The sequence below is a fragment of the Haemaphysalis longicornis genome, unplaced genomic scaffold (genome assembly GCF_048455015.1).
Source record: "Haemaphysalis longicornis isolate Haplotype H1 unplaced genomic scaffold, Haemaphysalis longicornis Haplotype H1 scaffold_7, whole genome shotgun sequence".
NCBI lineage: Eukaryota > Metazoa > Arthropoda > Arachnida > Ixodida > Ixodidae > Haemaphysalis > Haemaphysalis longicornis.
This window is the reverse complement of record NW_027526422.1, coordinates 91,751,494-91,774,411: the sequence shown is the minus strand read 5'-3', so window position 1 is coordinate 91,774,411 and position 22,918 is coordinate 91,751,494. Positions and strand designations below refer to the sequence as shown.

The window sequence follows — 22,918 nt, the reverse complement described above, 5'->3', positions numbered from 1 at the left end:
TTTACGAAGTAATTTTGTGCGGCGCTTTCGATTTAACGAAGTCACGGCGAGAAAGGAAGAACGAAATTCCGGTCGAGGCACGTTTTATTTTGCCTCTCAGAGCCTACATTGAAAACATTAAGTACTCACATCTACTGATAAAAGGCTAAAATGAAAGAAAAGCGGTGAATTATGCGGTTGACAACAATTAAAAGCGATAAAAGCTGCTGCTCAAAACCCGCTAGCGGTCATGGACGGTTTAATAGTGCCGCCACCATTTTGACGCCTCCATCGTTGCCTACGCCAGCGCCCTCTATGCTTAGGCTGCCGAAGCCTACTTCAAGTGTTTTTTTTTTTTTTTTTCTACGCGTCTTTGCTCACGGTGCTGCTGCCCTAAGTTGTGCTCGCTGATAACCACATTAATATTTTGTTCGTCCATCATTAGATGAGTCTTATAAGCAGCATGAGCACTCCAAGGTAAAGAAAAGTGTTCCGAACAAGAGCCTGTCGACGGTAGACCGACGGCCACCGAAGTGATGGATGCCATCGACGTTCTGCGGAGGCACGCAGGCGCACGCGAATGTTTGAGCAAGCCTTGTTAGCGCTGTCAGCATACGAGCGTCACGTAAAGCCCACCCTGGTCAAGAAACGCCAAGCACTGCTTACGGACTTCTTCACTACGGCTTGAACATCGAGTGCTGGTGGCAATAAATTGCTCTCCGAACGTGGTCAAAACGTGTTCATTAGACAGCTGCGATGCGGAGAAATCGGTTTCTTTAGGGCCCAGCGGGCATACAAGTAATTGCTTAATCAAATTTGGCCAGAAGATATTTAATGCAAGCTTTCCACTTTAGCGGGAGCACGTAAGCGCTGCTCCACAAAGTGAAGCGGTCCGTGTGTACTCCGCTCAATTCTCAATCTCGAGTGTCGTGGTTGCATCACGCGCCCATACTGCAGAGCCTTTGTGCATATAAAAAGTCTAGACACCCTTCCGCTGTTGGCCCGCCGCACCCCTCAACGCCGCGGCTAAGCCTACTACTAAACGGACGAAAAGAGGCGTAACTTTGAACCAGCACCTCGCCGGGGTGAAGTTCACGGGGCACGGACGCGGGTTCAATGGACTAACAGCGGCGTTTAGTAGTGACCGAAATGAAAAAAGAAAAAGTGAAAACCTAGTCTGCTATCATATTTAATGAGGCGTTGCGGAAAAAGCGCCGGTTTTACGACAACACGAACTACGGTCGGCTATCCGAATTCCATTGCCTAAGTGTTGAGGCTCTTAATTCACACAATTTTCGCGGCCAGTTTTAGTACAAATTTCGCTTTAAGTGGAGAGGTAACTACATAGCAGTTGTTTCTGAGCGATGGGCAAGGTTTTGAAACCTCAATAACTGGTTAAATTAACTGTAAAATCGAAACCTCGATTTTACGAAATTCTCGATTTAACGAAATTTTCGCCCGCAAGTACGACTTCGTTATATCGAGGTTTAACTGTATAAACGCGCCTTTGGCTTTTTCTTTCTTTTTGTCTCCTGCTTGTGATACAGCTGAGAAAACTCCACCGCAGGCGGAGTTAAAGGGGTCCTGAAATACCTTCCGCCGATGCATGGATGTACATGTACCCAAACAAAGCAATGTATTTGCAATCTCCTCCCGCAAGAATTTTGTTAAAGCGATGAGTATTAGCTGAGAAATCGTAAATCAAAAACCGCGCATTATCGTCGCTCCGCGTTTCCTCCTCTTTTCGACTTACTCTCCGCTGTTGATGGCGCGCGAGCCGTGCCTCCCATGATGCTGCGCTCCGCAGCGGTGACGTACTTCCGCTATTGTGCTGCTCAGACTGTCGTCTGCTACGGGCAAGCTTTGTTGACACCATGAATCCCGCACTCCGCTCAAGGCTGGAAAAGCGAACGAAAAATCTGGCCGCATGTATGCGGCGGCCTGGCCTTGCCCTTTCGCGGTGTACGTTGCTGGCGGCACATGACTTTTTATCGGCAGCGAACTCGCAGCCGCACGGGGAGGGTTGTGCGCTCGTTCCCTTGATGCACCGCGCACTGTTTATCCAAAAAGCGCCGTATCAGAGGTGGCCCCGCTGGTGCCGGGTCTTATTTTGCGGCGGTGGTAATTCCTGACGGCAGCATGTGAAAAAGTCATATTAAACCGATACAGAACCCCTGCACAAAACGCTTCAATCATGTGACCAGTTCAGCTTGGGGCGACGCGTGGTGGAGAGCGGCAACGTTGGCAAAACATGCTCCGCCGCGGCTCCGAGCTTTCTAGCGCTGGAGCGAGCGCCATTTCTTTGACAATCTCAAACATCGGTTGCCTTGGCAACAAGGCATAAACCGCTCCAGAAGTCAGTTACGGTTGCGTGATCCCAGTTCAGCTTGGGGCCTCACTTCGCGACATGTGGGCACTGCAGGCGTACCACTCACTCCCATTGGGAAGTGCGAGATGCGTTTGGCATTACAGGAGGCGATGATGTGTGTGTTGTGGACGCCTTTGTTTCGCGATGAAATGCGACGTTGTGCTTCTGCGGGTGGATAGTGCTTACCATGGTCTGGATAATCTTTCTCGAGCGACGTACGACTCAACATCGCATGGGGTATGTGCAGTGTGCGTGGCTAAATGCCATCGGCTTGTGCGCCAGAGTTAAGGGGGGACGCGGCTTTCAACTTCGGAAAAATGACCAAAACATCGTTTTTTTGAAACCCGCATATTCGGCTTCTATGTTTCCTATTCTGTGCGCCTGCAAAGTTTTTACGCTGAAAAGCGTCGCAAAGTGGCATAAAAAAATACTTTTGTCAGGCGCGGTGACAAACTATCAGCGCAAAAGGGCGAAAAAACGGCAATTTTCGGAGCGCTCTATCTCCGCAACGGTGCCACCGGGCGCGGCCATTTTGATATGGTTAGATCGGCCGAGCGATCGTCTTTCCGGTTCCGCTCGTCTCTTGTGTCTTCGTTTATTCACAAACGCACAAACGGCAGAAAAGAAACGACGCACAAACGAAACTAGAAATAGATGCTGAAGCGCTATTGGTCCTCCGGTCGGGGCGCAGAACATTGACCCTCCTGATTGGATGTCGCGGGCGCAACGCAAGATGGCGGCCGCCTGAGCTGCGTAGCGAGCGGATGGAGTTCATTTTCGCCGCTTCGCTCGGCCGAGTTTCTGTTCAATCTGTGGTATTCAACACGCACGTTATCGCGATGGGAATGCCAGAGATAACGAGCCAGATTACGGGAAGTTGTGTGGCTCGAAAGGCGGAGGTCATCGAACGCTTCGTGGTGCGCGTGACTCTACCGTCGCCAGACCTTGGAGGGTGACGCGGTGTGCGCGCTTGCGATAGCGGTTCGTGAAGTGAACTTTTAGTCGGATTTGCGATGTTTACACGCTTAGTTATTGCTGTGTTTTGACTGTGGGCTCGCTAGCCTTGAGAAAGAAACGGTCGACGACTCGACGCGTCAAACGCTGCGGCGCGCACGGCATAGCCGACGCGCATTGGAGCATCACATGACTGGGCAACCGGTTACGATTGAATGCCAGTAGTTGTAATTAATGCCTGCGACGTTAGATTTAATCTTAAAAGCGACCTGACAAGCCATATCAGGGATAATCAAAGTACGATATGTCGCGGTAAGCGTGCGCTGCGATGCGCGCGAGCCATATCGCCTTTCTTGCGCTACGTTTTTTTTTTCCTGTGCACTTGTAATTTTCATGCAAACAGGTTTGAGTTAGTAATATAGGAATAAAAATATGCTCTGTGCGTTAAAAATGTACGTTACTTTGGCAGCATTTAACAGTGATTTTTTTAGGGAAATTATTGATACCATTGCTTAGGGCATACTTGGCTGTGCTGCGAGAAAAATTGGATGCCTTGAATGTCAAAAGTAGTAAAAAAATATGCTCTTGCATTGAAGTTGGGAGTTATGCAGAATACTCTACCAAGCTTCAAAGTAGCTCATTTTCATCCTTGTGGTATGCAAACTTTTGGCAATGAACACCTGCATGTATGAGTACTAAGTTGCTGTGCCAGGCAAGATAAAACATAAAAAAAGCCAAAAATGTTCAAATTTAAGTAAAAAAAATGCTTAACTTGTTGCCATGGTGACAACACTGCAAAAGGAGGTTGTCCACTGCGATACAGCCAACCAGCTAACCTACTTTGCATTGAAAGCCCATTGAAACCCATCTTCCCCTCCGTTTGGTTTGCAAAGGGGGTATGTACTCTTCACGGAGGAGCTGAAAATGATGTTTTCTGGAAAGAGAAAGGCTGTAAAAGGCACTCCAATTTCAAGGCAAGGCCTTCCAGAAGCCCCATGTTCAAAAGGACATGAAAGGCTGCAACCGTGGCGACTTTTGATAAGTGAAACCTATGTTGCAACTTCGGAAGCCGTTTTCTCAAAACAGTTTTTTTTGCCACCTATGTCGCTTGTACCAGGGATTTCTTCGTGACCACTGGGTCTATTTTGATTCCGTTTCTTGCATTACATTCCTTGATGAACAGTTCAGGTCGTGACACTTTTGGTTTTCCAGATTTGTTTTTTGTGACTTTTTTATTCAAATAGTCGTTCGCAGTCGACATGCCTGTTGCACATTAACCTCTAAAAAAATGAAAACTAAAAAATATTGTTTTGTAAAAAAAAAATTCTAAAACTGTCACGACCTCGCCCATTCATTTGGGAATGCAAAGCACTTCGAACAAGTTTTCTATCGTGTTTTATAAGTCGCTCAAGCTCGGTACAAGCGGAACAGAAAGAAAATTTAATAAATAAAAAAGTTATCAAAATATTATCTTGAAATTTTTATGGTGTTATCACAGAAGCATTTCCAGTTGCTGTGCCAATTTTCATCAAAATCCACTCAGAAATAAAAAAGTTGATTTTGAAAGCCACGTCCCCCCTTAAGTGACTTGCTGTTCGTCCCCGCAAACCGCGCGCGAGGTGAGTACCGAATTTACGACGGGCAGGAGGCAACCCGTCCTCTATCAATCGTGGTTCAGACTTTCAACGCATGTTGGGACGTTGTGTTCGTTAGAAACGCATCTATGGATTGTTTTGAAGTTGAATAAAATGTATGCGTCAAACCCGGGCATTCGGCTCAGGGCATTCTCTGCGATTGCACGAAAGAAGTGCCACGGGGCTTCAACGCTTTCTTTATGGAACGTACTCAGGTAAGAGAATATCCATGTCGTGTTATGGCCGTGTTGCATTCAATACAAACGGTTAAGCGTTTGTTTTGCACTTGTTTCGTTTGTCGTAAAATGCCCAAGCACTCCGGCACTCCGCTGGCAGATCAGCCGGCGAGCCGACGCTGAGCAGACGACTCATCTCTTTGCCGGAAGTGCGTGAAAAAGCCGCCCAATAGCAGGATGTCTAGCTCATGACGAACATCTGGGAATCGATGATGTAGACATGTGAAGATGGCGGCGTCCAAAAACACGAAGGGAAGGGTGAGAAAAAAACGACAAACTTTGCAACAAAAGTGTGAGCTTTCCGTTGCGCGTAAAAGAGTAATACTTGGCACAGAGGACGTTGACGACCCAATCTAACGGTTGTGCTAGTTCATTTAGTGTGCTCAAAATGCCTTTCAGGGCCCCTTTAAATGGCACCAAGACTAAGGTCCCTTCATCGTCTTTTTAGTCGAGATCGGAAGAAGAAAAAAGCTCTGTGGTGTAACCCAGCGACCACTCCTGATCTGCCACTGGAATTCAACATAAGGGGCCACACCATCATCAGCCACTACACACCCAGAACAGGCCGCTCTCAATGAATACCAACTGCGGGTATCTTGCGTAAAACAAAGTGTCTCCCTGCGCAATACATTTCCTCGGCTAACCCCTCGAACCATGCTTGTGCAGAAATGCTGCAAATATTAATGCGATTCCGTCGAAGTGGAGCATCACCAAATTTTGCGGTTACTAGAGAACACGCCTTCCCTTCACGAGCTTCCCGTGTTGTGTCACCACCAAGCTGCTTCCTTGTGCTGTTCATTGCCATCCAGATCACCTCTCTGCTCTCTCTCCCTTATGATTGAAAATAGAGCGAGACTTGGACAACGACAGAAAAGAAGGACGACGGAACAAGCGCTTGTCCCGTCGTCCTTCTTTACTGTCGTTGTCTTTCAATCATAATGCAGCAACTTTCCCAACAGCTTTGTCTCTCTCCCTTATGACCCTTCTTTCACCCTCAGTGCACAAAATGCAGAAAACGCCGCTATATGCACCAATCAACTGGCAAGCATGAATGTACGCATTCACACTCAACAGTAAGCCATTTCGTTGGGACAGCCGAGCAAATGAATCCCCTCTAAACTGCACCCCCAACATTCTAAGCAGCAAGATTGGTTTCTTTACAATCTGCTTGCAGTCTGGGTGGCTCATGAACAACAGACAGGTTATTTTTTTTTTTTTTTTTTTTTCGTGAGCATGCCGGAAATTTCTCAATTCGCAGCAGGGATTAACTAACTAAACAGCATTGCCGGCACTTTCAGACAAATGGCATTATTTTGCCTTGATAAATTTTTTCCCCTGTTTATTAGTGCTGCCGTGTGCAGTACTAAAGAAATGAACAGAAAAACAATGTGTCTACAAAAAAAAAAAAAAAAAAAAGAAAGCACGAAATTATGGTGGAGACAATAGAGTGAGAGGCTCAACACGGCGCTGTGGTTCCACATAACAGTACATTTCAAATTTCTCCATTTCTTTGACCGTTTAATTATAGTGCCAGTGTTTACATTGGTGTATCTCAAAATAAATTTTTAGTTGATAGTGGCGCTTTGTGTCACGTCTCATATCGCTGTCTCCATTGTAGCTAAGCATTTTCTTGTACAAGTATATGCTGTACCAACTCGTCCAAGCTACCATTCTTGCAAAAAAAAATTTTTTTTAATTGGTGATGCCATGTTTTCCTGGTGGAGCAATTTTGCCCGAATCTCGTGTTCTGCAAGCCTTCCATGCCTGAAAATTTCCCATTGTAGAAAGGAGCACCAAGCTTGCAAAAGGAGGTGACAAAAAATTAGTCATTTCACTCAATGTGAACGCTGCCGGAAGTGCACAGCAGTGGTTCGCCATAATGGGTTGTAGTGCCGTTATCCGCTGATTGCTACCACCTATCACACTCTTCGCCGCCCTGTCTCACTCCTCTTTTGCGAATGGAACAGAGGTTTGTCCAATGCAATTCAAATTTCCCGCCTTCGCAGTGCTTGCGTGCCCCCTGCCTAAAACTGCGCCAGTGGGAGTTCTGTTCTTTTTGTGCTTGCTTTTTCCCCTGCATGCGGTGGCATTGCATTGCCACTTTTTTTTGCTTACTATCGTAAAAACCAAACTAAATAAACGCGGGCGCTACCGGTTAAGGGGGATCACGGGTCTTTGGAGCCGAAAAATCGCGAAAAAACCCATTTTTCAATTTAGCGATATTCGCGTTCGCGAAGTCATTTTCTACCTCTTGGTAAAGTTTTGATGCCCAAATCCACGTAGTTATTTAGAAAATGACGAATAACAGTACGTTTCTAGCTGTAAAATGACGCGAAGCGGCGTCGAAAACGCCGATTTTGAGCGGCGCGCCGTCCTTGAACGACGCGGCGTAGAGCCGCCATGTTGGTAGCGTTCGAAAGCGCCTTCTTTCTTCTTTTTTTTCTACTCGGCCGGCGCGCTAGACTCCGCTTTGTTATCCGGGAAAATGAACAAAACAAAACGTCAAATGCGCCTTTACTATTGGTCCCTGCTCGTCACGTGGTGAAACGGGCGCTCCTCATTGGCCCTAGTCATCAGGCGCGGCCATCTTTTTCAACTTGAACGCGGCCATTTTGGAAAAGCCGTCGGACGGGAAGCATGGCAAAACCGTACCGAAAGTTCCGCAGCGCTCACAAATTCGGCAAAAAACGCAAAAAGGTACGCTGCAAGCAAGCTGAACGCCTTCGGGAACCTTCAACAGGCGTCGCAACCGACCATCAACCCGCGGCAGATGAAGCGGCGGCTCTCAACGCGACCGTCGGCGGAGCGGCGGCCCTCGGCGCGACTGCCGGCTGTTCGAGTGATTCTGGTGAAAGCGGCCGGCAGCAGCGAACGCGGCTTGACACGACGTTTATGACTCCTGACGGTCGTCAACGACTTCATGAGCAAGCCGAGGCGATAACAGCCGGCTTATCGTCTGTATCGGGCACAGAGCGCAAGCTGCGGACTCTCCGTAGCAGTGATAACACCGAGCCGTCGGCATCGGCGCCGACTTACACGATAGTTGACTTGTCGGCTATCAACAAACTTCTGGAGTTTGTTGATCTACAACAAAAATTACTCCCCAGGAGCATTTTGATGCTTTTGGCTGCATTCCTTGATGTGTATGTATGTAAATAAAGTATTCACAACATTGCATTTCGTTTTTTGCGATTTTCTCAGTTCGACTTTTTTTGCCTTGGAGCAGTCGTTTGACAACCTTATCTCCACTAATACTGATCAGATTTTGGTCATTCTTGTATTTTTTAGTGACTGAATAGCTGGTGAGTGCAACTAGACCATTAGATAATGCCCTATGCATCAAGATATTTTTTATTATCAAAAGTAATTAGACTAAAAAAATGGTAGTTTTTGAACACTAACTTTTCACATTCATAACTTTTGAACTAGCAGAGAGAGGAACATGCGGCTGCTTTTATTGCACTCACGAGTTCTTCCTCAATTCACCAGCATGAAATTTATAGCCACCAAGAAAACTATTTTTTTTAAAAACTTGACAAAAGCTGTAAACAATAAAAGTAGCCTAAAATTAAAACATTGCACTTTGTGCAAAAACTGGTGTCAGATTTGAAATCAGCATAGCATAATACATAAACCTACAAATTTTCATGGCAATAGCTCAAATAATAAAAATTTTAGCTCTAAGACCCATGTGCCCCCTTAAGTACGTATATTTTGCCTCAAATGTGTCTGCAGCTTTCTTTGCGCTAAACACTGGGAAGATGTAGGGCAAGCACCAGCGGTTCACGAGTGTCGAACGCTTACGACTATATAAACCACTTGGCTTTCGAAGCCTCTGAGGGACGCCGCGACGACAGCCGCTACGACGGAACGTCGTGTGGCTCTACTTGGGTCCAGTGAGCAAGCCATGATGACAAAGCAAGCCCCTAAAGTGCTCTGCCCTTAAAAGGAGGAGGAGGGGGGCCTCACTGTTGCTGACGAACTGCAGGCACTGGTCCTTGTTCATGCCCGGCTTGTAGTTGGCGTCCACGTAGCCGTACAGGTAGCTGCTGCCGGACCCACCAATGGCCACGGGCTGGCGCACCAGCATGCCGCCCAGGGGAATCATGAACACCTGCAACGGGGCACGACAACCACGGACGAGTTTCGCACTAAAATAAAGTATACTAGAGCGGAATCCGTCGCTGCTATCCCATGCCACCATAAGTGCCACCACAGCAGCTGGAAGCATTCCTTTCCTAAATGGCTTGGCTTGCCACGTGGCTTACTTTCGCGCTTGAAGCCAAAATCAACAAAAAAGGGCAGCATTTTTTTTCCACGTTCGTCTCGTGTGAAGCTTGCGAAAATTCATCACAAAGGAACTTTTCACGAGCAACACTTTTATGCTAATAGAAAAACTTCAAATAGTCTTTTGCCAACAATAATTACGGTTTATTCAGCCACGAACTCAACTTTTGAGCTTGTTGGCGAGCCATGACAAGTAACGACGGAACGTTTCTCCGTGGTACATGATTGCACACTCACTGAAGAGTGGCTCGCCGAGAGACACTGCACCAGAATTCCCTCGAGTGCGTATTAGTATGAAACTCTTTGGCGACAACCACCCAGGTGGCGAAGTCCTCGCTCTCGATTCCATACGAACCCGCACACATCCAATCCACTGGGGGCGAAACAGAAGCCACACACATTTCATAAATAGTGCAGCAATGCTTCGTGCACTGCCTGTGTGGAGCAGGTGATCCCTCAACCATCAAAGGGGCTCAGTAAATCTTTCCTCCTCCCCCTCTTTATGTACCGGGATATAGCAGGCAAGGCAAACTGATAGGGAGTGTAAACGATCAAGACGATTGCTTACGCAGGGGTGGAGCAGGGTACATGGGTACAGGGTACAGGGGTGGAACAGGGTACACGAATTGCAATGTAGCAGGTCGTCCTGCTACATTGCCTTTTGGAGCAGGATTGGAGCAGCCAGAAAGGCCATGCTGACACAGGCTGCTGTGTCAGCCCCCTGCCAGTTAAGTTTTATCTGCTTTAATCTGTATTAGGCATTCTAACAGGCACTAGAACCTAGTCCGAACCAGGAGTGCAGTTCTTGTACTATATCTACAAATTTACAATGCCAACGTGTGTGCCATGTTATCACCATTCAAGGACTAAACCTCACGCACACAGTCAAAGGGGATCAGATAACCGGCCTGACTTCGTGCCCGGTAGATGGCAGTGTTAAGTGAACCCACGACGGTAGTCCGTAAAACAAGGCATTTGCTTGCATTTTTCCTATTTAACAGCGACGATTTCAGTGCATGAAAAGCAGAATGTAGCTTTTTTTCTTCGCCTGTCACAAGGTTGCGAGAGTCGACAAACGTTCGCCGTAAACTACGTAACGAGAGCGTGTTAGAAGGCATAACTAATGCTGGACCATCCCCCACTTGGGCAAAGCCAACTCCAAAGTTTACAGGCAAAGATGACCAATTGCCTCACAACAAAGGCAAACCGAATTAACAAGTGAGGGCAATGTATCCAAGGACCTGTTTGTTCAATGCATGCAGCTACGCTCACCCGAAATGGTCGATTAAATTGAAGTTCAGCTCTAACTACAACCTCTCATGCAAATATTATTCTGTTTTCATTTCACATTTCGCTTACTTTCGGTCATTTTTCATCGATTGCGGAGCAGCGGCCAGCAGCGGCAAACAAAATCGTGCAAATATGACACAAATAAGTCCAAAGTGAAGGGGCGCAGTACCTGTGGCTTTGCAGCTAAGCAAAAGCTAATTTCCGCAGCCGCTCATGGCCGTGATGAAACTGAACCATAACTGCCTTGAAACCGAAAACACGATGTTTCACCCACATTTTTGGGCACGGGGCATCATGGTGGTCGTGTGTCGCGGCTCAATTCCGGAGTTGATAAACGAGATTGGCATAAGAGGGGCAGGGCAGTTCGACGCAGGATGGCACAGGTAAACAAGTTTGGCGCTCACAGGCACAAATGGTGTAGCTGTTCCACCCCTGCTTACAGCAGACAAACAGGATTTCTGGGACCTGGCTCCACATCCTGGTTCACTGAAGTAAGATGGCAAGTTGGGCTAGTTGGTGCAGATTAAGATTCATGGATGCGTCGTCCACTCCTCCTTTTTGTCCCTGTGTTCCTTGCGCTGTTTTTCACCATGAATCCTATTCTGGTTCCCACCTGCTGTCCAGCCTTTCCAATTAAAGGCCAACTGCGCTCAAAATTTCGGCCTCTTGAAAACACTATTTCCATTTAGTCTGCCTAAAAAGAAAGCAAGATGCAAAATACAAGAGCTGAAATACGCGCATGGACGCCGCAAGTGGTCAGAAAAAACCGGCGATTTTGAAACCGAAATTGGGGAGAGAGCGGCCATCAAAGTGACGCTGCAGCCATCCAGCGAGCGGCTGGACGGTCAGCAGCTCGGGAGCAAGTATGCACGTAAGCTCTACGTGCGCACGGGGTGAAGCGTTCGCAGTACAGCTCAACCGGTTCTCCAGCTGCGTGGCTGGCCAGAGGAAGAAGCCCCGGATGGCTGGAGTGTCACAGGCGCATCATCGTTGTTTACGCGATCCGCCCGCAGGTGCAGCGTGGTCTGCGGCGGAGCTTTTTTAAACGCTTCTGACTGATTAACGAGGCATTTCACGGAAGCACCACTCGTGTCCCAGCTATTTGGTGGTACTTACTACACGTTAAAAATAAATTAGGTCGAGGTGAAATTTGAGTTCACTTGGGCCTTTAACCCCGAGAAATGTTCAGCCCAGTGAGACCACGTGCGTCAAGCCTCACCTGACCGCCGTTCTTGCGGTCCCAACCTGCGCAGATGATGCCAGCCACCAGTTGGTCCCGGTAGTTGTAGCAGAGCTCCCTGAACACGTTGGCTGCCGTCTCCACCTTGGCCGGCTCGCCCATCTCCATCCTGGACATCGTCGGGAGTGGAGGGCGGGTCAGGTCGGGTCAAAGGCCATGACCCCTCCGGACAAGTTTCAGGTACAAACACGCAAGGCCAGAGCAGAAAAGCGCAGGCGCAAAGTGCTCACCTGGCTGGCTGACAGCAAATTACACAAAAACTTCGGGCCAGTTTTGAAGGAATGCTGAACTTGTGAAAAACTCGCATTTGGCCAGTTCACTTAATCATATAATTTAATGCTTCACCCCTTTAGCTGGAGCCCAAAGCTTTGGTGAATTTATAATGCCAGGAAAATGAGGGCACGTCAGGTTTTGTTAGCGGCCAACTCACAGACTGGCGCAGTGACATTAGGCTGGTTTGCAGTGCTGTTTGGTATCTGAGTCTTCATAATTCCAATGTATATAGCTGTTGGGTGAGTTAACAGGCACTGTTCATTGGACAAGTGTTCTTGTACATATTTAAACATGACACTGCCATCACGGACCATTTTCCCCATTTAGAACTCAGCGTGCAGATGCTACACCAATGCTGCAAGGACAGGAATATGCGAATAGTACTGGGCTGCTGCAAAGAAGCACTGGCCAGTTATTCTCGGTTTTGTGAAAGCACAAAATTGCCACTGCGATTGGGGGCATGTAACACAAGTGGTCTGCTGTTCGATCCTATCTAAGCTATAATAAAATAAACGGCCCATTATTATCCAGTAAGCTTTTGTTACTGCGTTCAAGCCAGCAAAACTGGGCCACTGACTGTTGAAACTGCCGAGGAAAGACAAAATGCTCAGTCTTATTCGAAACCTTTTGTTATGGTGAAGGAAGACAAACGGCACTGGTTCGTCTAACATTACAGCATGGGCTCGTACTTGCAAGGAATGTTTTCATTCGATTTCTGAATAACAATGCATATCCTTTGGCCTTGCTTGGTGCCAAATGAACTGGACTATAAAATGCTACCTTTGTGCAAAACTGGAGTGTGAAAGATTTAACAGAAAGAGGGCAAGAGAGCAAAAAAAGAAAAGGCTTAAAGGGAATCAGTTGGTCCAACACCAAACAAATATAAAAAGGCCCTGAAATCCTCAACAAATCTTAGTGGCACACAATAGCACGCAGCGAGCCTTTGTAGTCGCTTTAGCACTTCCCGCCTGTATTGCGAGCACACGGAAGTGTTTAGGCCTAGTTGGAAAACGGCTGGGTGACCCGTGCTCACTCGTAGAAGCCCAGGTGGTAGGCCACGATGTCGGCGATGGCCTGGGTGTCGGAGGCAGAGCCCGAGCGGCAGCAGTAGATGCGGTCGGTCACACGCGTCAGCTTGTCAGAGACACGGTTGGCCACGTAGGCCCTGCACCAGGCGAGGGAGAAAGAACAACATTAAAGGGGCCAAGAAAATGAAATACAAGTCTGGCTCATTGTTCCAACAGCAATGATGCAGATTTTACCAAAACTTCAAACTAATACATATAGGAAGTATTAAGAAAAGTATATGAGGCAGTGGCGACACCCCAACCACTTTCCGATGATTCCTCTCCGACGTCATCTTGTTTGTGCGATTGGCCACAGCCAAGGAACATAACTGGGAAATTGATGCGGGGCTTCTGGTTCAGTGTGATCATATCACTTGAAGGCCAATGTGCGGTTAAAACACTGACAACTACGTTTTTAGGGCTGTTGTCCCATGTTATGTAACTGTAGCACAAAATTGTAAAGTTCTTCAATATTGCTTGCATTTTTCCATTATGAAACATTCTTCATGGCTGGACCAAGCTAAGCGGCTACCAAAGGCAAGTTCTTCAATTAAAACTGCACAAAGTAAGTTTCATTTTGTCTTCCTGGCCCATTTAAGGATTTCATGTGCTTGCAAAATTTCATCTAAGCTTCTATTTTGGTAGCACTGGCTTCACAAATGAGAGCACCCAGGACCAACACCAGCCCCAGCAGCATTTCTTTTTCTTTTCACCAGCTCAAACGAAACCTCATAGAAAGTGAAAATTCAGATTGCTAGGATAATCCTTTTGCAATAAAACGAAAATTGGATCCAACGCCGCTTGTTTTGCTTTTAAGACCGATCATGTTGCTTCGTTAATGTTCATTTGCAATTATTTTATCTTAGGCATTTTAGTAATTAAATTTACAACACAGTAGCACCACTGGCTGTGGCTTGTAGACTGCATCTTGAAAACAGGTTTGCACCATCCGTATATAGTGAGTGCTATAGGGTCATCAGCATAATTGCCATTAACTGTGATACATTAACGAGTGAAAAATAAAAGAAAGAGCTATGCACACAGGACGAATTCTTTAGGTACGTCTGTACATATTTCTCGCATGTGTGCTCACATTCAATAACTTGTTTTCTTTTTTTTAATGGAGTGAATAATAGTACAGAGCACACTTTCCCTTACATCGTAATTGGCAGTTTTTACAATCATTTTTGGGGTGAACCATAATCAGTGCCATTTTAAAGGGTCTAGTAACAACACAAAAATTATTGTTTTCTACATTCCCGATTGTAAAAATGGTAGTAACAGCCAGTGCTACTACTGTTGGTTTTGTTTTTTGGAAACAATACTGATCATTAGGAATTGCAGCAGTTGTATTAAGATGAGCAATTAGTCATCTACCTATAACACTCTAAGCAAGTGTAGAAAAGAACTATAAAACTGCAATCAGTAAGCAAGTTACACAACCGTTCTAGTTAGTATTTTTACATAGCGCTGATACCATAAACTTCTCCAGAAGATTTCTTCCATAAAGATTTGATACGTTTGTGGGTAATAAGGTCACATGAAATCTGCTTCAGCTTTAATACTGTCAACATTTGCAGAACATCAGTTTTTGTGAGCTGTTCATGCACAGCAGAGAAAAATACTGATATAACTGAATGGGCTTCAAAGGCTCAAATTAGCCCCTGGTAGCAAGAAAATGTTGGATAGACTTTTTTGATAGCAGACAAACCAAGTAAGTAGTAACATAAACTTCGGTTTCGCCTGTAGTTGCCTCAGACTTTCGACAGTAACCATTAGTTGTGAAACTGAAAAATTCAGAAACAGGGCAGACTTCGTGACGCTTACCAGAATTTCAATTTTGGTGGGGTGTCGAAACCTTCCTTGGGAAAGGGGGGGGGGGGGGGGGGGGGGGGGGGGGCTGTTAGGACGGTGTGTATAAAACCCTGACAGGGTCATGGTTGCGGTATCTTTTTGGAGGCGTGTCAAGATCCTTTTAGGGGGTTTTCAGGGGCTGCTGAAGGGGGGGGGGGTGCATACATCCCTGCTTACTAGACCCCAGACTCTTTTTTCAATGGCAAAGGCTGCTGCACCCCGGGGATCCTTTCCCCCGGGGTGCTCCAGCCTCGCCCGATCGGGGCTGGCTGGAGCGCCCCACGGAAGTGACGTCACATGTTTTTTGTTATTATTTCTTGGATTTGGTCATCGTTGTTGATCGCCGAAACTAGTACGAAGTACCATGCCGGCCGTGCAAAGCGGCCGTGCCAGCACTCATGTTTAGGTCGGCTGTGCTTTTCATTATTTACGATGAAAAGCACGCGCTTTTTGTACGTGCCGTAAGCGCAGGCTGATAACTCTCCTCCTTGGTACATCGGCTGTCGTTCGGTGTTGTATTATCTACGGTGCACCTGCGGGCAAGGCAAAACCACTCCGAGTGGAGGATTCGGAGGATTGTGTTGCACGTTTAAATTCGCCGGCTTTTGTAACCGCACTTCTTTCTTTCTTTTTATTTTGGAAGGTGTGTGCGCGCCCCATATCACGCCATCAGGTTTGATCTGCTGTGGCTCAATAGGGAAGAATGGGTCTGTGTCCTCAAATGTGGGCACTGGCTGAAGACTCTGCCGGCAAAGGTCTAAATAGTACTGTTGCACGAAGGCTGCTTGCGCTCCCATTTAGATCATAGAATCTGTGGCTTTTGTGGGGAGAAGAATAGGCCGAAGGAATACCTTTGAAGGCCCTCACTTGACAAGAGTTATCTTGGGTCTAGATTACTGGTGCCCAGTGCACTTGATATTCCACTCTGGTGCACTGTAGTACGCGCCGCTGAACACCAGCGTTTTTGTCCGTATAGTTTTAGCGCAGCAGCCTGAAATGTTTTGAAACCTCACCATACTTTCTGTGCATAAAAAGACCAGCAGGTGCCTTATTTTGGGGAGTGAAATCAGCACAGCTGGGACAAAAGAGGCCTGCATTATATTAGATGTGACAAAAAGATGTTTGGAGTAAACGCGTGTTAATATGCCTCTTTTCGTCGTGCCTACAACTCTGTATATTTGGTCATGTTGTACCAACTTTTCCGAGCTTCCAAAGTTACAAGGTACACTGCAGTGCACAAGTACTGATCACTATTAAAGTGTCAAAAAATTTGGCTTCTGGCACAAGCACAACTTTGCCACCCTTGTTAGTGATGGCCTGGAAAGAATCACGCCGAAGCAGGAAGCACCGACCAATCCAGGAGATACACTGTACTTCATTTCACCAACTTCACACACCGTTGTAAAAATTGTGCTGCAGGTAACTAATAAACAGCGAGAGCACAGCGCTGTACCACACGCTGGTAAGGGCAGCAAATGTAGCGCCAATATAGTCTCCCACATAAACTGTGCCCGCAGCTCCTGTCAACACCAAATTGATAAAAGCGTTGTTGCACATGTAATGTACGTATACAAACGTCATGTAAGTAGTGCGCACGTTGCTTCTGGTCATAGCAGCAGCTGTCCAACAGCCTACCACTGCAAGTGATGAAGAACCGGCCAACCATGTGACGTTTGTTGTCCAAAAAGAAAGAAGCATACAGGCCTTCGTTTTCTGACAAGCAGACTGGATGCTCATCACGCTGAAGTTCCCCAGCAGTCAGAGCTATGTGTGCGCATCCGTTTACGCGTATACGTGCTGCCACGTGCACCTGCAGCTGGCAGCACGTGGCAGCAAGGTTCCATTCTGCCAAGGTGCCGGTTTAGCGCCGTAGTGAGAGGATTTGGCTGCTGCTCTGGCGAAATGAGTTCAAATACACCAGTCCATACAGCGGTGGCCCCGCCGACGCCACGTATATGTACGGTCAGTTTTCGCGTTTGATGTTACACCTTCGTCTTTAAAACTGGCGAAACTTGCACTAAGTGACGCAAGGCGAGCTGGAGGATTTCTTTTTAGATCATCCTGAAGCACTGAATGACACACCACCACGTATTGCGAAATTTGTTTATTTACGTGTTCCGTCGTCGCTTCTCACTGTGGCAGTAGTAGTCATCGTCATATAAGGTCCCTAAAATTATCGTCATATCCATCTTCCGCATGCATGACTGGCTGACCCGGATTGCTTTGTCCGCAGGCTTTCCCATTCCTCCTAAAGTGAAATGCGTTGGCACGCGCCGGCTTCGCGAGCTGGGCGTCTGCGAGGCGTCTTGTGCTCATCCTCGCAGACGTACGTGACTGTTTTCCTGGTATTTTTCCGGGCACCACGGGCAAGCCAGGTTGATGCCGCACGCTCATCGCAAAACGCGTGCACACGTGCGCGGTAAACGGCGGGAGTAACTATGACATGATGTTGTCTGATGACGCCGCACACATTACGGCCAGCAACGTATGACGGCTGGTCGTAATTGTTATTCATTTTATAATGGGCACAATAGCAGTATTGTCGTAAAAAATAACTGCAGCTAAATTATAAATCCTAATTGTTGTATGCTAGGGACATGTTGCAAGAAAATCGGAAATGTAATAGTTATATCCCTTCGCTCACCAGCTGTACAAGTTGTACCTGCCCCATGAACCTTCAAATGCTGATTAGTCTCATGGCCAACACATGAGCCATACATGCTCAACTGTTCCCAAAAGGACTAAGCAAACACACAACCTCCAAGAAAACACATCCGGCATTGGGAAGAAACATTTAAAATTGGCTCACTTTATTTGACCAACAACCAGTACATTTTGCTTTTATAGCCCACAAAAGACCATCGCCAGCACTGCATTATGGCTGAAGAATTTTTCTGCAGTTGGCTTTGGCAACAAGCAGAATGCACCATTATGAACTGGAAACACATATGACAAGCCACAGCTTTTACCAGCCCATTGGTTGCACTGGGTGTCAAGAGATAAAAAGGAAGAACCAGCAAAAATGCTTTAATGTATTTAATGTATGCACAATGATCAAACATTAATTCAGAGTGTACAAAAACATTCCTTCCAGCATGTTCGGCTGATCAACCCATTTGTGACAGCCTTATCGAAGTGAAGGCAAGAACGAGTCCGTGGCAGGATTTCGATGTGGGCATTAAGAACTGTAGGCTGTCTGCAGTCATAATTACTATTGTGCGCCAAACACCCTAGTACACTGAGTGCAGTGAACTTCAGCAATGAAAGTAGTCAGAAGAAATTTTTATCGTATGGTGACTGTTGTGAATCCTAGTAAACCGTTACAAGCACCTGGCATGCTGGCAAGAGAGAGGTAGAGATAGTAAAAGATTTTTGAAAGGAGAAGAGGCCAGCCTGAGAAACTGAACTTGGGCCTGCTACTTAAATCCCACTGGGGCAAGGAAGGTACTGCATACTGAGGGTATGAGAAATGACAGTGAAATCAACCAATGAACTTTGTACACTTAAAGCATGTATGGGGCGCAGAAACAGACTACTCACTGCATAATTCGCATAACTTATTTACCGACCATAAAAAAAAGTTTCGCAGTTTGAGAAATTTCACCACATAGACCCAAGAGTCCTGACAGGACAAGCAGCGATTTGACAGCTCGATCTTGCTTCTTCATGTCAGCCCACGTGCCAAAAATCTTTCGTTCAGACAGAGGGTAAGCATTCAAGCGTAGTAAGGCTGCTTCAAGGTCTTTTCACCCACTATATGTATACCTTGGTCAAAAACTATGCAAATGATCAATTGTCTCTGTACAGCCTTACACAGAAGCAGTCTGGGCTGTCCTCGGGTCCGATTGTGTGCAGATACTTTCAGGTCTATGCTACTTTAAGCCGCAGCCTGTGTAACAAGGTTTCATTGACTTCTGTGAAGTTGAGGGGCATGAGCGAGCCAGAACCTTTGCTCGGGACCAGTCCTGGGGAGCTGTTCCTGTCAATTCTGTGGGTCAGACCAATGCAAGGCAGCAGCTTGTGCACGGGCTCTGTAGAGTGTTGCATTGCTATCTTGTCTTATGATGTGTGTAGCCAAAACAGTGTATATCCTTTAGCCGGCACAAGGCAGCATTTCCTTCACAGAAAATTAGTTCTATAATTGTAATTACACTAGCTAGTTTCGAATAATTTTTTCAAACAAAGAGCACGACTACAAAGTGTAACAAAGGGAACGGACAGCAACGACTTCCAGCTAGTGCCTTGTTTGAAACGTACGACCCATATAAATACCATGCGCTTTATAACATCAACATAGCAAAAACAGCACGACGCCATGCTGCAACTTTTCTGCTACGACCCCCTTGAGCACTGCCAGCTTTCATGTCTGCAACCTCGTTAAACTCGGTTTCCCATTGAGAACATGATTTTAGTGCTAAAGATGACAGACACACTTTACTGGTGCTTGCATCTATCAATCAAACACCAGCAAACGTCAGTTAATTTGAAATGATACGGGGTAAACTTGGAAGCTGGCACAACTAGGTGGGATGGGAGTGGCAACAAAAATCTGCGCACAATACAGCCCTGTTGTGGCATTTTTCAGCACGGCGACAGTTGTCACACCGCCCTTGTTAACCTATATTCGAATCTCCTGATACTATGGAGAGACTTGCTGCATTGGTGGCACACTGGAATTACCACTGTGTTGAACCATGGAGCCTGCCAGTTGCCATTCGAGTATGCGAATCTGCCGATGGAAATTTTTTCTGGCGACTGTTGCACTGCCCTGCAGTGCTTCATGAATTATTTCCTGCTGGCACAGCCATTCCATTCCACGCAGACAATGCGCACAGGCCGCATGCAACAGGCATGTGTTTGTGTTGTTGTGTGGGAAGCAGGTTTGCCAACGGGTACCAGTCAGCTGCGCAGTAGCACCCAATGTATGCTTAGATGCAGATATACCTAGCGGGTCCACCTTGGTTCATTCCACGGAGGCAAAAGCAACGCTTTCTCATGTTTCTCTGATGGTGCTTTTATATGGCCTCAACTTTGCATTGCATTAAACAACGAGACAGAGAAATATTTTATGGATTTGCGAGCAGAAGGATGTTAGGGCTTCCACCCCGTGAGAACCGTTCTTAGTCCAAATGCACTGAAACCCACAAGCGCCGTCAAAGTCGCCCACCCCGGACTTTCACTACCGCCTTCACCATCGCTACAGTTACATCTGGATTTTTTGAATTATTAGTAACGATTAATTATTAACAGTGACTCTAAATGGCTAGTGAGTGAGTGGAAGTGGTTTGGTTTGTTGGGTAAAAATCAGAACAGACTGCTTTCACTATATGTTGTGAAGTGGGCGTGACAGTGACCCTGGCTCGTCAGTGAGCAGAAGTGGTTTTGCCGGTTGGGTAAAAATCAAGCATGACTGCGTTGAGGGGCAGACGAAGAGTGTGGAGCACGTCAGACATACTTTTAGCCTGTGCGATCAGTGTACGTGCTTTGTGCCATTGAGAAATTTAGCAGGTGTATCCCGTGTATTGTTTTTTACAAGTTTGTCCGACATAAGCGTTAAATCATTCATTCGTTTTAAAAGCAACACGAAGCCAGCAGGTGAGAAAGAAAAAGGTATGCTAGTAATACTAAAGGAAATTCAGGCTATTAGCAATGGTTCAGAATGACATGCAAACAATCTTTGCTAGCATGCACAGTAGCTGACGAAACACTGCAGGGTAACAGTAGCACATGCACACGTGATTACAAAGAGGGTTATGGCATGTACAGGTAAGTGTGTAAGGTTGATTTAGTGCTAATATGCTGCGTGCACACATAAATAAAAATACCCTGCAAAAAAGATGAACAAGGCAACTGAGGTTAGAGCAAATAGAAACAACAACTACGCAGAGTCACCTAGATGGTATGCTTAGAATGTAGATATAACCGATATAACAGTTCAACACAGCACGTAGCATCTGTTATTGCTGAAGCCACTGACGCATCACCTAGCCTGTCATAAATGGGCACGATCACGTACGTTTGGCGACATCGTAAATTTTGGAGCACACGAACACAACACACACGGAAAATGCCACAGCAACTCACGACAGATATCCGGCGCATTTTTTGGCCACGCTTGTAACGACAGGCATCACGGCAAGTTGAAGCGAACGAACTCGCTGTCACTGCGACGCACCATTGCTAGCTGATGCTCTAGATTATTCACGTATACACTCCTGCAGCGACACGAATCTGGACACTTGCAAGTCGAGTACGGAGCAGTATCAAAGTATTTGCCTCGCGTTGTGATACCGACACAACACCGTGTATAACAATGACTGTGATGATAGCATCGATGACTGCGGCGCCAGCAGCTTCACACAAACAAACCTCTGGAAAACTATGACGCACCACACACATCGGTCACGTTTTGAAGGCAACACGGTACTTCGTACTTTACTGCACATTTTGGGGCAACATTTGGTTCTGATACGTACGTATTTGATATGAAAACATTGCGCTCTGCGCAAGCGCTGACCAGCACTTCGCGTTGCTGCCACGAATAGTCATCCGACTTTGAAGACTGTGAATTACTGCAGAAGATACAAGCGCGGTGACACAGGCTTGGAGGCTGGAGCTGAACACCTCATATGAAACGAAAACACAGCGCAGCACCGCACCGCTCGTGAGCGACTCCACACAACGGCGACGCTCGTAACATTCTTGCTTGCCTCGGCACCGCGCGAAGCCGGAAGGAACAAACTCGGAACAGACAAGCCCGTACTAGAGTGAACTCTACCCGTACATATGCCAATACGGGGCCAAAATTCGCTCTTCGATAGAATTCGGCCTCTTCTCCATGCCGCTCGTCCGTAGGTCATCCGTAAAACCCGTGGTAAATCTATAAAAAGTGCTTTGTTTACACAACTTCTTCTACGCGAGTGTCAAAAAACAATAACAAACTCAAGTTTCGCAGAGAAAAATATAATGCAAACATCTACAAAGCATGTCCATGACGTCACGGTGACTAGGTGACGTCATATTAAAAGACAATAAACTCAGGCTAAAAATAAATCTTGATACTGTAATATTAGTGTGTCACTGCCGAAAATATATGCAATACTATTGAAGTAATTGCAATGTAATGCAATTACGCAATTTTTTTGTTGACGCACGTCACTTCCGTGGGGCGCAGCAGCCAGTTCGGGGGGAATCGGCTCGGAAGCCCCGGGTTGCAGCAGACGCAGCCTTTTTAAATGGCTGCGTCTGCTGCAACCCGGGGCTTCCGAGCCGATTCCCCCCGAACTGGCTGCTGCGCCCCACGGAAGTGACGTACGTCAAAAAAAAATTGCGTAATTGCATTACACTGCAATTAATTAAATAGTATTGCATATATTTTTGGCAGTGACACACTAATATTACAATATCAAGATTTATTTTTAGCCTGAATTTATTGTCTTTTAATATGACGTCACCTAGTCACCGTGACGTCATGGACATGCTTTGTAGATGTTTGCATTATATTTTTCTCTGCGAAACTCGAGTTTGTTATTGTTTTTGACATTCGCGTAGAAGAAGTTGTGTAAACAAAGCACTTTTTTATAGATTTACCACGGGTTTTACGGATGACCTACGGACGAGCGGCGTGGAGAAGAGGCCGAATTCCATCGAAGAGCGAATTTCGGCCCCGTATTGGCATACGTACGGGTAGAGTTCACTCTAGTACGGGCTTGTCTGTTCCGAGTTTGTTCCGTTCC

At 46.5% G+C, this 22,918-nt stretch overlaps 1 protein-coding gene across 1 annotated transcript in view; it reads right to left on the bottom strand.

Moving 5' to 3' along the window:
* Prosbeta1 (proteasome beta1 subunit) overlaps nt 1–22,918 on the bottom strand; it is a 44,100-nt gene that overhangs the window by 4,698 nt on the left and 16,484 nt on the right. The window contains exons 3-5 of the mRNA XM_077678032.1: nt 13,295–13,426; nt 11,968–12,097; nt 9,141–9,285 (exon numbers count right to left, since the gene is read on the bottom strand). Of these exons, the coding sequence (XP_077534158.1) occupies nt 9,141–9,285; nt 11,968–12,097; nt 13,295–13,426 (407 nt within the window). The remainder of the gene's footprint in view (nt 1–9,140; nt 9,286–11,967; nt 12,098–13,294; nt 13,427–22,918) is intronic.